The sequence below is a fragment of the Culex pipiens genome, chromosome 3 (assembly GCF_016801865.2).
Source record: "Culex pipiens pallens isolate TS chromosome 3, TS_CPP_V2, whole genome shotgun sequence".
Classification (NCBI taxonomy): domain Eukaryota; kingdom Metazoa; phylum Arthropoda; class Insecta; order Diptera; family Culicidae; genus Culex; species Culex pipiens.
This window is the reverse complement of record NC_068939.1, coordinates 70,716,962-70,731,114: the sequence shown is the minus strand read 5'-3', so window position 1 is coordinate 70,731,114 and position 14,153 is coordinate 70,716,962. Positions and strand designations below refer to the sequence as shown.

The window sequence follows — 14,153 nt, the reverse complement described above, 5'->3', positions numbered from 1 at the left end:
AAGCACTGAAAACGCGAGAATGGAGCATGTCGCACATTCATCTGATTTTATTCGCATTTTTCACATTTAAAAAATTCTTGCAGATTATTCAACATCATCAAGATCTGCACCACTGCACAAAAGCTCCCACAGGGGAAGCGAGAGCAAGAGCTTTCATTCTTTCATCGACTCTTTCGTCGACTGTCAAATCGTCAGCTCAGAGGAACGACGAAAAAGCTCCGCGCACAGGATTCAAAACAAATCACGAATGTTACAACACAAAATGCTCGAAATGACCACAAAATTTACGCAAAACTATTTAAAAACACACAAATTTAGTACAGCGCGTCACAAATCTTCTATTCCATCACTTTTCTAACACTTCTGATGTCAAAAAACACGATAGTTTACAAATATTTCGCGGAGCGACGTGACGACCGACCAGCTATAACCAGTGCTGCCAATCCCTTCTCAGTTAACTATAGTTAAGAAAATGTTAATGAAAGTCATTATTTTAAACTTCTCAAAGTGTCATGATTTTCTCAATGAACATGATTTTTAATCGGAAAACGGAATGCATTTTCGAATTCTTTGGACAATTTTCCACCAGGAGAAGGTTAAAAAAGTTTGTAAATGATAAATAATATGTGTTTTTGAAACACAATTAAAAAAAAATCTCCAAATTTATAGGCAATTTCAGTTGAACAAATTTCATGTAAAATGTGAAAACTTGTGATTCGTGCTTCGAATTCAGTATAAAATGCAATATAAATCGATAATTTTATAAACAAAACTAGTGTCGGATCCCGGACCTGGGACCTCTCCTTCGATAGCTTGGAGGTCCGCATCCAACACGCCAGGGGGGGGGGTTAGCTTGCCTTGGAGTTGTGCTGGGTTCTGGGCCGTTTAGAGGTGCTGTTGCGCTGCTGGCAGAAGTGGCCTCCAGACCACTTCTTCCCTGGTTCCGGTCATCGTGCAGCCAAATGAAACAACCGCGGTTACATTAAACACAAAGTACACGATAACAACTTTATTTACAGCACTTAGACTAAATAATACAATTTACATTAAACGAGTTAAAATACTGCGTGGCGCGGTCATCCTGACCGTTGGCCACCGCGGTCCAGTGGAGACTGACTGATCAGATCAGTCCCTGAACAGTTGTTACCTCCGCGATCAAGCCTACGGATATCTCTGGGCCTTCGGCCCGTGTAGGTGGATTCTGCTGTCCTAACCCTTTCCCTAGAGTCAAAAGAGAATCCCCGAGAAACGTAGAGAAGATAGTGTGGATAGCAAGAGGCCGCGGTCGATACAACTACAACCTCATGGCCGTGGATCAGATGGAGAATCTGTCCACTGCTTGACCATACTACCACTTCGTCCAGGGTTGAAGTCCCGGTATGGCCTAGCTATCGAACAACTAGTTTAAACAAATTTCAGGCAAAATTTCGACTTTTTAACAATTTTACCTAAAATTTATTTGTATTTTGCTAAAAAGCTTGTACACTTAGTTAACTAAATATAAACATTGATTTTTTTCTTAAAACTATATCAGCTACTTTAGTGATGGTACATTTAGCGTACAAATAAAGTTTGAGAATCTTAAATATGATTTTAACAAAAAAAACTATGACTATCAAAGTCACCCCGGAATTAAACTAAGAATTTTTATCGTAACTATTTTTCTAAACATTGTTGAAAAAAACTTTTTTTTCGAAATAGTGCATGGACTTTTTGTGGTCTACCCCAGTACATGTTTTAAAAATAATAATCTAAAGAAAAACCTTACCTGTTGGAAAATATTCTAGAAACAAATTGAAATCCTATCAAAGTCACCCCGGTTTACTCACTCGTCACTCGGTCACTCGGATTAGTTTTCAAAAAGACGTAAGAGCCAATGGCAAAAAAAACCTTTTATGCATCGGTATTCGATTTACTAACGAAAAACCAATTTCAAAAATGCTTTAGATTGCTCATATACACTACTTTAAAGTGCAACACTAAAAATACATGAAATTTTGTTACAATTTGAAGAAAAACGAATTTTAGTGTCGGAGGTCATCGGAGGTGGCTCTTACGGTTTTTTGAAAACTCATCCGAGAATACAACTCCTGTTTGACCGAGTTAACCACCGAAATATTTCAGGATTTGGTCATTTTTGGAGAGAAAAAAAACATTCTAACGAATCCATCTATAAAATGAGCACAAAAAACTGGATGAGTTTTCACTACTAACAGTTATGTGATTTCAGTTTCTCCAAGATGTAAAAGTTTTTGTTTACGGAGATATGTTTTAAAAAAATATTAAAAAATTACTGTTAACAAATTTCAAAAAATATTTTAAAATAAAAAATATATATCTGCACATTTTTCCATAACACGTATCGTTTTCGCTGCTATTCAAATAACATTTTTAGATACATGCACAATAGAGAGTAGCTTGCTCACTTTTTTGTAAATTAAGGAGGTATTAGACTATGACAAACAAACAAACAAACTCGCACTTTTTCGTGTTTGACAGTTTGCCAAACTCACAAACAAAGCAAAATGTATCAGGCTGACGTTTCTGCAAACAAATGCAGGCAAACTGCAAAACTGTCAAAAAGTGCGAGTTTGTTTTTCCGCCACAGTCTCATACAGTACTTGTTCGGTAACTGGGCTGAGAACGTAGCCCGTTTACCGAATGCTGCTCGCTAACTGAGCTGAACGAAAAATAACGAGGGGACTGCCGATGTATAATATTTTCTTGATGAAATATAAAAATAAAATTTACTCAAATTTATTTACAGTGATTACTTTTCATATTTCCTTGATTGTGACTTAAAATTACAAAAAAGTTGGATTTTTTTATTGAACATGAGCCCCTCGGTCATTTCGGTTTATTTTGGTTTTTTGACGTTTGTCTGCTTTTGAACTGGGCTACGGCCCAGTTATCGAGCGCCCAGTTAAAAAGCAGCCCAGTTAAACAACGCCCTGTTACCGAACAACTACTGTACCTCCTTTATTAAGGGGTTACATACATGTAGAAAATCAAAAATTTCATATTTCAGAAAATTTAATAAATCCACTAAAAAGATGATTTTCAATCACTCCTGAAAGTTTCATGAAGATATTTCATGATTAAACTGAGTAAGAGACGATTTAAGTTCAAAATTTTGCCATGCGCAAAGCGAACTGTCGAACTTTGTGAGCGTTTTTCTCTGAACACCGAGTTGATTTACGGGTGCCACGATATCTCGAGATGGGATGGACCAAATTGGCTGAAATTTGGGGTGAAGACTCCCAAGACATATTCCGTGTGCATGACGAAGCCCGATTTTGAAATTTTGCTTTTTAAAAAAATACAAAAATCTAAAACTGGCGATTTTTTATATGAAAAACATAAAAATATTTTTATATTTTTTTCAAACAAACTTTTTGAAAATCGGGCTTCGTCATGCACACAGGACCGGTTTAACGAGGCTTCACCAAAATTTTGAGCCGATTTGGTCAAAGCAGTGTGGAGATATCGTGGCACCCGTTTTTTGAAACTGCTAACTTAAAATGGCTATATCTCGGCAATGATACAACCAAATGTCTTCAAATTTATTTTGATAATAGTTGAAAATATGTATTTTAATGCCCTTAAAACATAATTTAAAAAAAGTTCAAGTGTGTGCCCAAACCAACCTCTTACATTTTTGTCGATTTTCATGTATGTAACCCCTTAATTACTTTGAAAAAGTCAAAAACAAGTGATGTTGATGATGTTAAGCTGAAATTCATGATCAATGTTATGATATGCCAAAAATAGAAATGGGACAACTTCAGCAGAACAATCTTCTGGTTTATTTTGGCACAAGCGACAACCGCCGGAAGTAAATATAACAGACGTTAGCGCAACAAAACGCTGATTCAGCGCAATAAACCGCCAGTCCAGCGAAAAAATCCACTGGACTAGCGCATTGTTTCCCGAAATCAGCAGAAAAATCTCCTTATTGATTTTGGACTACGGCAGCTCTTTCTGATCCAGTGGTAAAATCGCTGATTTTAGCGAAACTGATCCCCCATACAGCGAAAATTTTGACTAAAACAGTAGATTTTTTTAACTCTTTCTGCCAAACTTTATAGCGTATTTTTCAATGTTAACAAATTATTTTTTTTGTCTAATCCATCGAAATAGGCTCAGGTGGCGCAGGTCTCGCCCAAATTGTAAAATTCGTGTATGAAATGCAATTCCCTACAACTTTGTCGAAGAGTGTGAAACGATCAGAGTTGGTTCTGAGTGCAACGAATAGTAATATTACTCAAAAAATATGTAAAAATGTGAACCTGATGAATATACATCAAAAACTGATGAAAATTCTTGGTGATGGGTTCCTGATGTAATATTAACATTTTTTGCCACAAAATCTGTCACCAATTCCTGATGAATATTATCATCATTCTAGAAGCGTTCTCTTCTCATTCTAGAAGCGTTCTAGAGATATCGCAGTTTAGAAATGGAGGTCTTTTACTTTTTTTTTTGCGAAAAAGGCGAAACGTTGGGGTGGTGTCAAAAAGAAGAGGGTGGTCCGATTAAGATGAAAATCAAAATTCTTTCTTGTTTTGATAGTATCGACCGTCCCACCAGATTTGTCAGTTTCAATTTTGTACGATTGAGGTGGAATGATACTACCGTTATTCACGTGGACTGAACTGGCTCGTTGAAAACCACAACCTTCGTAACATCTAGAGGTCTTTTCTACCATTACCAGAAAGTACTACTGATAGCGTTCTACTTATCCTTAAAATTTGGCCCAAAGAAACCTCCACACACACGTTTAGCAATTGTTAATAATTGAAAAATGATAACACTTACACCTACCTCTGTCGCATACAGAATGTTCAAAATTCTTTGGATCAGATTGTTCGGAGTTTCGTTTTGTTCGTCCTCTTGGCAGCTAAAAAGGAGAAGAAGAAAAACAGTTTCAATTAGTAAAATTCCCCACACAATCTACTTCAAACTCTCTCTCTTACAGAATCTCAATGTCCCGCAGCTTGCTGAAGTAAAAGTCGCGCTCCTTCTCCAGCCCCTCCAGATGTAACCGCATGTCCATGACTTGTGTGGTCAGCTCGTCGACCTGCTGGTTCGACACGCTGTTCTGCGAGGAGGATTTGCTCGCGTTGGCAGCACCGCCACCGCCCAACGGCCGACGCTCCAGGCTGCTCACCGGCTGCGCCGCGGGTCTACTGGGAGTCACTTTGGAAACTGGGTGTTAGTTTTTTTTCGGTTCGTGTGTGATCGGTGATGTTGAACAACGGGTGGTGGAACGGAACGGAAAGGAAGGATTTGGTGGGTTGGTTGGAATTTGGAAAGAAATAAAATGGGTTTAAGGATCTACAAACTACTGGTTTACAAAACTAAATTACACTAAATTTGCACATCTCGAAGGAGGAGGAAGGTGAAGGGAGGTTATCATTTGTTATTTTGTATTATTTTTTGCGAGTGAAATTTTTGCTTTAGTTGTAGGCTCTGCATGAGAATAAACTGTGAGCGTAATTGCAGTGTGCTGCTTTTGGTTTGTATATTTTTAGTTGCTATTTGCTCTATTTAAATTTGATTGCTGGTGGTTTGTGGCGCCACTATTATGGTGTGCCTGCCCTCTTCTGCTACCTTGATGAGGTGTCAAAAGAATGCCGGTGTTGTGTGGAGGCGAATCAAGGGAAAAGGGTGGTTAAAGATGTGGGTATGTATTTATGTACAAAAACAAAACAAAAACCCTGCTTTGGCTTGATATGAAGAATAAATTGAAATAAGAAATTCATAATGATGAAGAAGTAACCTTGCTCTATTTACATTAATCACGTTACAGTTTTACAAATGAGCTTATTTTTGGCTATGAGTGTTTTCTTTGGTTAAAGTACAACGTTTTGTATTAAAAATTGTTAAATTGTTCTTAACTTAAAAAAAACTCAATTTCTAGTTCAAGTTGATAACGTACTCAAAATTCCGAAAAAAAACGTGTTTTTCATCGAAGAAACACTAAACAAGTTTTAAAAACTCTGTAATTTTTCGTTACTCAACTGTTGAAAAAATGGAACACGACATTTTAAGAGAAATTTAATGTACTTTTCAAAACTGCATTAACCCATAAAGATAATTTTTTCATTTAGAACTATATTTTTCATTTCAAAATTTCCGTGTTTTTTCTAACTTTGCAGGGTATTTTTTTTTTGAGTGTCACAATGCAAAAGTTGTATTGCAGACAATTACAAACTTTTAGCGTTTTTTCATCACTTAAATTTTAAAGTTATCGCAGTTTTAGTGAAAAAAGTTCTTTTTTCTCGTTTTCGTCATTTTTCCGTTTTTGCGCGTGGCGTATCGAGAAACTCAGATTTTTTTTTATCATATCTCGGAATATTGAAAACATAACTTCACAATTCTTCTATATGTTATGTCAAATTTTCCGAGGAATCCGATGAACATATTTTCAGACATAGGCTCTTTGGTCCCGAGACCTTCAAAACAGCATTTTAAGTTTCCATTCGTCCTTTTCAAATGTTAGACTGGATATTTAAAACTTCTAACTAGTTTTCCTTAGAAGACTATCAAATACCCTTTCGTTTGCGTCTAAAACAGCTTAAAATCGGTTGAAATGGTGCGGAGCTATATTTTTTTTTTAAATGTGATTTTTGCAAAAATTGACGAAAATGGAAATTTTTTGGACCACCCTAACACGGAGTAGATCCCCCTAATGGTCAAACAAAAAACGGGTCTTATTATTTCGACCAAGGTACCCAGAAAAATGATAGGCCAAATCGGACAACTTTTTTTTCATACATACATACTGTTTTCGTGGGGAATTGCTGTAATTGTATATTTTTTGAAGGTAAGTTTCAAAGTGTAATACTCAAAATTGTTCACAAAATACCGTATTTTTTTTTAAAGTCCTTAAATTTTCATGATTTGCAATATTGGTGTCAAACGAAGAGAAATGTTGTATGCATTTTCTTTTTATATTTTTTTGTTTTGTAAAAAACTAAATCTTCTACAAAATACCTTATTTTTTCGAAACTACTCAAATTTGCATAATTTGCAATATGGATATCAAAAGAAGCGAAATTTTGTATGCTTTTCATTTTATTAGAGTTCTTTGTTTTGAAAAAATAGTACAATTTTAACAAAATACCGTATTTTTTCGAAAATACGCAAGTTTTCTAAATCTGCACTATGAGCATGAGCATGAGAGACCACCCATGGTTGCTCCTCCGTGGCTGAACATAACCGTAATATCCTTCCAGCACTACTGATCATAGGCTTCAACAATCTAGTAGTGTTTCCCTTATCAACAGCATAAATGCGCTGAAAAGATAAAACACCAAGATTGCTTAAACTAGATCAGTTGCGAATAGGTCACAGTCATTGGCCACCAACGGCGCCCGCCATGTCAGTTTGTAGATCTCGATTTTAAGGGACGGGAATGTTACAGTGGACTCTCTAGCTGTCGTTCTTCTCGATATCAATATTGCTCCAGCTGTCAACAAATTTTTCAGTTTCTTCAAATAGATTGCTTTGATTTTTCGTTCTATAATTTGATGACTCCCGCTCTGGACGGTCCCTTCAATATCGACAACGAGAGAGTCCACTGTGGTTATCAAATTTTCTAAATCTGCAATATGCAAACGGAAAGCGAAATTTGTCAGGCATTTTCACATTATTAGTTTTTTTTTATTCTTAAATTTTCCCAAAATACCGTTTTATTTTTAAGTATTTAAATTTTGATTATTTGGAATATGGGTTCAAACGAAGCGAATTATGTTAACCCTCTAACGCCTATGGTTACTCCAGAGCACCACTCATTTTTGACTTCAAAGTGCAATATCTCAACGGCAATGCACCTTTTCAACCTGAATCAACCTAGATTACTTTATGTTGAATGTTATAAACCAGCCATTAAAATTTTAGCCATTTTGTTCAATTCAGTGACTAGTAATAAAGAAAAACGTAAAAAATCTCGATTTTGCTCTGGGCGAGAAGGAGTTAAAAGTGAAAATGTTAGACCTTTTACAAAAAAATAGAATTTGCACAAAATTCCATATTTTTTTCAAAGTGCTTAAAATTTAATAATTTGCAATACTTTTGATAACAATTTTGCCAATTTAAAAAAAATGGGTATTGACCCTTTCACTGTAACTTGGATTTTGCCCGCACTTATTTCTCGCACTTTTGACAACAACATTTCTAAAAACTAGGCAACCAGCTTTTGTTTATTTACATTTCCAGTCGCAGTTTCCACCAAACTGGACGTTTCGCACTTTTAAATTGCGATTGACAGCTGAAAAATCGCGGCTTTTCTAGCCAGTTTGACAAGTCGCAATAGTGCGATCGATAGCAATTATATAGTGCGAAGTCCAAGTTAGTGGGAATTGCGCAATATTTTCGGGAAAAACGGTAATTTATGAAATTTTTCGAATTTCCCAATAAGAATCTTATAAATGAAAAAAGCATACAATGTTTCGCATCGTTTGATACCCTCGAAAAAATACGGTATTTTGTGAACAATTTTGAGTATTTATACTTGGAAACTTACTACATTTTCAAAAAATATATTCTTAGTAAAAGCATTGTAAATTGACCAGGATATGGTTTAATTAAACGATTTTAAAATTGAGTTATCGTACGTTATCGGCGATAAGATTATCGCCGATAGAATTATCGAAATAACGATATCGATAACCACTATCGTTATCGTTAGACGATAATATCGTGCTTACCATTTCATTAGGGCACATAACTTTTTTAGGCAAGAGTGTGTCCCTTTCACACCGTATGTAAACTGTCATTTGCGTGAAAGGGATACACTATTGTTTACAAAAGTTATGTGCCCTTTTGAAATGTTAGGCTCCATATTATCGACGATAATTTTATCGATTAACAACCTTGGTAAAATGACTTAAGAACTTTATTTATCATAAAAAAAATGTTTTTTCAAGTTCAAGAAAAGAACAAAAATAGAAAAACTATTTTTTTTATAAATCAACATGATAATATTTTTTAACTTTAAATAAATTAATAAATTTAAAAATGGAGGAAAGAAAAGAACATTTTAGGCAAAAGGTTTCCCAGTTTAAAAATTACGGGTTAAGTTTCGACTAGAAAAAAAGTAGTCGAAAAACGTCCTTTTTTATTTTTATAATCCTAATTCCTTCGCTAACGAAGTAAAAAAATATAGTATCAATAAAACAATAATTGATTCATAAAATTTTACATTTTAGGGCAATTCTCTTATAAAAACAAGTACAATTTCGATAGAAAAAAAAGTCATCATCGTTGATTAGAAACGAACAAAAATCAGAGTAAAAATTGTCATACTATGAGATATCGAGGAATGGAATATCGAAAAACAGCGAGTCGACTGTTTATGTCATTATTTTTTTGATAAGTATTCTTAACGACGATTATAGTAAAAATAAGTTTTCACATCAAACAAAAACATTTTAAAAACTGCAACAATACGATCGGAAAATATAATAATAATTTTAAGACCTAAATAATATTATTTTTTCAAACTTTTTTAAGAAAATTTTGAATTGAAGAATTTTGAAAGTTTTATTTTTGTTTTATGAAAGTTAAAAAAAAATTTGAATATTTTTCCCACTTTCAAACCTAGTCTAAAAATATCGCCAACTTATAAGTAAATTTCAAATTCGCTTTGAATTTATGCTGTATGTTCCAAAAGAGTTGATTAGTGTTATTCGGTGGTTATTTTTCGCATGCAACGACAATGTTTAGTAAGCTTGGTTTAACTTTCCAATGAATTTTCCGAAAACAATAAACGCGTCACCATCCACATGCAACCGAGACGAATTTTGCCAATTGTTTCGACGAAAGACAAATCGAGACAAAAATAACGGAAATCACACTTCACAAAAGGTTTAACGGACAGACTTAGTTTGTAAAACCATAAAATACAGTTGAGAGAAAGTTTTGTTTAATATGTACACAAAACAAAAACAAAATAAAGCGCACTACACTTTACAGACGCGATATGGATAAGAAGATATTGGTGGGAAGGAAGTGAGTAAGGAAAGGTCGGGTGTGCGACCAACCGCGAGCTCAACCGCGGGGGCACACTAAACTTGAGCAAAAAAAAAAAAAAAAAAAGAAAATAACTTGCAGAAAATTGCACTGCACTAATTGGAGAAACTAAAGCAAAAACACAAAGTCGGAAGGGGGGAAGGGGGGTGGGTCGGGTTGGGACAAATGATAAAGAAAGCATAAAATAAGAAGGGGCAAGACACATACTCGGTTTAATTTTATCTCGTGATGTGGATGAGACGAGTGGTGCCTTGCGGGGGACGGCCACCATTGGGACACCGTTGCCTTTCGGTGCACCAGCGCCACCCATGCCCATCGGGAGGTTATCCCGCGCCAGCATGGCATCGTACTCCCGACCGTCATAGTTTGCGTCGAAGAATTTCTTAAACCATTGCAAAAACTCAAAATTATCTTGGAAACGACCCTTGATTAGTCTATCGATTGGGATTATCTAGAGAAAAAAAAAGAGTGAAAAATGAAAAAAAAAAGAATTAAACGAAACGGAAAAGCCTGAATGTGTTTATTTTTATGAATGGATGAAGAATGAGTGTGTGTGTTTTAAGGAGGGACACCGGCAGCGGATGTCCTGAAATGAGTTAACCTGTAACCCTTGCGATGGTGAGGTTGAAGCAGAAACCAATCGGGGGTATTATTCAGATAGTCAGTCGATGAAACCGTATGGGACCAGCCAATTATTTAGCCAATCTCTCCCTCCTCGTTCGGGCAGACATATAACAGAGAGAAAAAAACACGGTGTTCCAGATAGAGTTGTTTCGTAGAAAAGATCCAAAATATGTTATCGATAGTTTTGTAATAATACTATTTGAAATAATTTCAATACCCTTTTTTCAATACCCTTTCAGGTTTTTTTTTTCGTAATTAGTTCGATCACTTTACCGGTATGAGCTTACTGAGAATCCTTCTCTCAAATTTAAAAATAAATCGAGCTGGAATTAGCGCGAGGGCTTTCACAATTTAATGCCCGGGTCTGAGAAAAGATGTAACAGAATATTATAAGTCTGAAACACATTTTTTCGTTCCCATAATTTCGAAGAAATATTCTCTCTTGGCTTTCCTCGAGAAACTCTGAACTTTAACTTTAAACATGTTAGTTTACAGTATATCCATTGGATTTTGCTTCAATCTAACCTAAAATTGGCGCATCCAATCCGTCAAATGTATTCTGTAGTATCAGCGTGATGATTTGATCATCACTTAATTTGTGGTCATCCCCAAACTAAAATGATAGAAACAATTTGACCCATCTTGCCCTCACTTTGCACGATAGTTCGGTCAAGAATGCTGTTCTCGCATTTTCAGCAATCTTTTTTAATGGCCAGGCCTACTGCATAAAATTAACCGCAAGGATAATTAATTGGATATCTGAAAACTTTACCCATTTGCCATTTCCTACAAAGCAATTTAGTAATAGGGGCATAAAGCCCTATGCCAATTTTTATGTACAACAATTGAATACATGACTAAAAACCATTTCTGATCACTTTTTTTTTTCATTTTGATGCAAAAAAATAAATTGACAAGACAACATTTTTTCGATGGATCAACTATGGTCCCCTTGGAACAAACTGTCAAGAAGGACCTTTTCTGTCAAGAAGGGCCGCGAAGTTATTTTTTCAAAATTGAATTTAAAATCCATTTTAAACCCTTTGGGTACTAGCCCGTGGGAGTCGCTCAACTTGCATTCCTGTCACACATGAGGTCTGCACAGCTGATTCCACGTAGATTTTTTCCGCCAGTAATGACAGGAAACGCTGACAAACGGAATATGTGCCAAAATCATAAGTGGTTTTTAACATATGAAGGGAAATCATCGTGAACTGGAACTGCCGGTCGTTAGCCCGGGTAAAGTGGAAACGTTGAGATGATTGTTGTCCTCTGCTCTCATCTGGCAAATAGTCATACAGAGAACCACATCCCATTCAACCGGCTCCGTGGCTTAATGGTTACGGCTTCTGTCTCACAAGCAGAAGTATCAGGGATCTAATCCCAGTCGGTACCTTTGAAATTTGGAATCAGGAATTTGAATATGAATAAAAACTGAAATGAAATCAGGTGGGATTCGAACTCACACCTTTGGATTGGTGGTCTGGGACGCTAAGCAGTCGGCCATCAGAAGGTTTACACTCTAGCAGTGAATTGATCCGAAGTGTTGAAACATGTTATCTTCTCATATTAAATACGCGCTGATCCCTGATTCGCCTGAGGGGATTGGAAGTCTAAATATAGATCGAGTTTCCTTCAGATGCTTGCTTCTATGTTTAGGCGGGGCCGAACAATGCCCAGCGACCTCGGAATTGGACCGCAAGGAGCTTTGTCATTCTGAAACGGGTCGTTGGAAGCAGCGCGAGGGCTATCACCACCTAATACCCGGGACTGAGATAAGTTGTATCAGCATTCGGCATATACAAAGTCTGATACAAATTATACTTTCCCATAATTTCGCTACCGGTTAGCGGGTATTGGATTGGACCACACACACACACACATTTTAAACCCTTTGGGTACTACCCCAAAGGGTCATTTAACTCAGAAAAATGAGCTTTATCGTTGTGAACAATAATATTAAAAATTTAAGCTTAATTTTAGGACCCAATTCTCCGCGAAATCGGTTGATTTCATGACACTTTATATGTATTTTTTTTTGTTTGCCAGGGGGCTTCCCTTAGACCAAAAAAGCCATTTTGCTTCTTTGGTAAACCCAAAAAAATCTTCGTACAAATTCGTGTGTGATGTTCACGAAAAACATTTTTTTTGTTTGGAAAATTTCCATAAAAGTGTCCACGTGCTTTATGGATGGCCCGAAAAGTTGAATGACCAAAATCTTAGTTTTAGATTTTATTATTGTGAAAAGTTTTGTGCAATTGATTAAAAAACACAATTTAAGAATGGTGTTTTAAACTTGGTTCAAAGTGACTTCCGGATCTGTATGATCTGGAAATACTGGTATCATAAAACAAAAATTAAGCCTTGATGTTGTAAATTTGTAAGAAACTGACTTCCAAATCCAATATTGAGTCGTAAAGTTCAATGATCTGGCAACCCTTCATTGAAATTTTGTGAGAAGTTATGATCATAAAAATGTTTGCGAATTGAGTAACTTTTCGGCAACTCTATTTGGAACACCGTGCCAACACAAACGGAAACAAAAAACAACAGCGACTTCACGACAAATTGTTGGCAAATGCCAGCCTAAACAAAACACTACCAGTGGCCAACGGAACGTGGTGCACCGCAGCGGGAAGTTTCTGCGCTTTCGGCGCCTGGATGTGCCGCTTCGGGAGCTCGCAACCGACGCCCAGCTCGTGCTGGATCGCACCCAAGCCGAGCGGGATGCCGAAGCGCGACTCCATCGCGTCGTACTCCCGCCCGTCGTAGTTTGCGTCGAAGAACTTTTTGAACCACTGCAGAAACTCAAAGTTATCCTGAAAGCGGCCCTTTATCAGCTTGTCCACCGGGATGACCTAGAGGGGGGGAAGAGGACACAAAAGACAACGCCGCAATGCCGGCGTTTTAAGATGACCCCGTGTGGTGTAGAGTCGACTCCCCCCGCACTTACCTTATCAACATTCATCTTCTTAAATGCCGCCTGCAGGATTTTGAAGTTCTGAATGTACTCGTGCTCGAGGTTTGTACGAAATTTTACGCGCTTCATCGGCACGGAGCCCGGAAACAGCATGTCCATGTACTGGCAGTAGGCGGCGCCCGTGCACAGCTCCTCGATCTTGTTGAACTGCGACCGGAGGCAGTCGTTGACCCACGAGAGCATGTCATGCCGCGACAGGTTGTCTGTGGTCACGTTCGTCGAGTACACGTTGACGGCCATTTCTGCAAAGTTAAGAAAAGGAAATGAAAGCGATTAGTTTTAGTGCGATTTAAACGGTCCTTTCCGTAGTATTGCAGCTCGGAAGGCACGCCGACGACAAATTGATCTTCCAGGACTTTCTATTCAAGTTCAAATCGACACCGTGAGGGACGTGCGTCCTCTAAATCAAGGTCATCCGGCCGAACCAGGTCCAATTAGTGACTTGAAGTTGACAGCCTAACGGCACTGTTTGCCAATTTATCAAATTTCACTCCACTTGCAGCAACCAATC

General features: G+C 37.0%; 1 protein-coding gene across 8 annotated transcripts in view; it reads right to left on the bottom strand.

Moving 5' to 3' along the window:
- LOC120419961 (microtubule-associated protein RP/EB family member 1) overlaps window positions 1–14,153 on the bottom strand; it is a 46,150-nt gene that overhangs the window by 4,482 nt on the left and 27,515 nt on the right. For 3 of the 8 annotated variants that reach the window (XM_039582822.2, XM_039582824.2, XM_039582823.2), the window contains exons 2-5: window positions 13,616–13,884; window positions 13,265–13,520; window positions 4,977–5,208; window positions 4,819–4,900 (exon numbers count right to left, since the gene is read on the bottom strand). In XM_039582822.2, the coding sequence (XP_039438756.1) occupies window positions 4,819–4,900; window positions 4,977–5,208; window positions 13,265–13,520; window positions 13,616–13,882 (837 nt within the window). In that variant the 5' untranslated portion in view covers window positions 13,883–13,884. Of the gene's footprint in view, window positions 1–4,818; window positions 4,901–4,976; window positions 5,209–10,245; window positions 10,490–13,264; window positions 13,521–13,615; window positions 13,885–14,153 lie in introns of all 8 variants that reach the window. The other 5 variants (XM_039582827.2, XM_039582826.2, XM_039582828.2 and 2 more) reach the window with 5 other exon arrangements.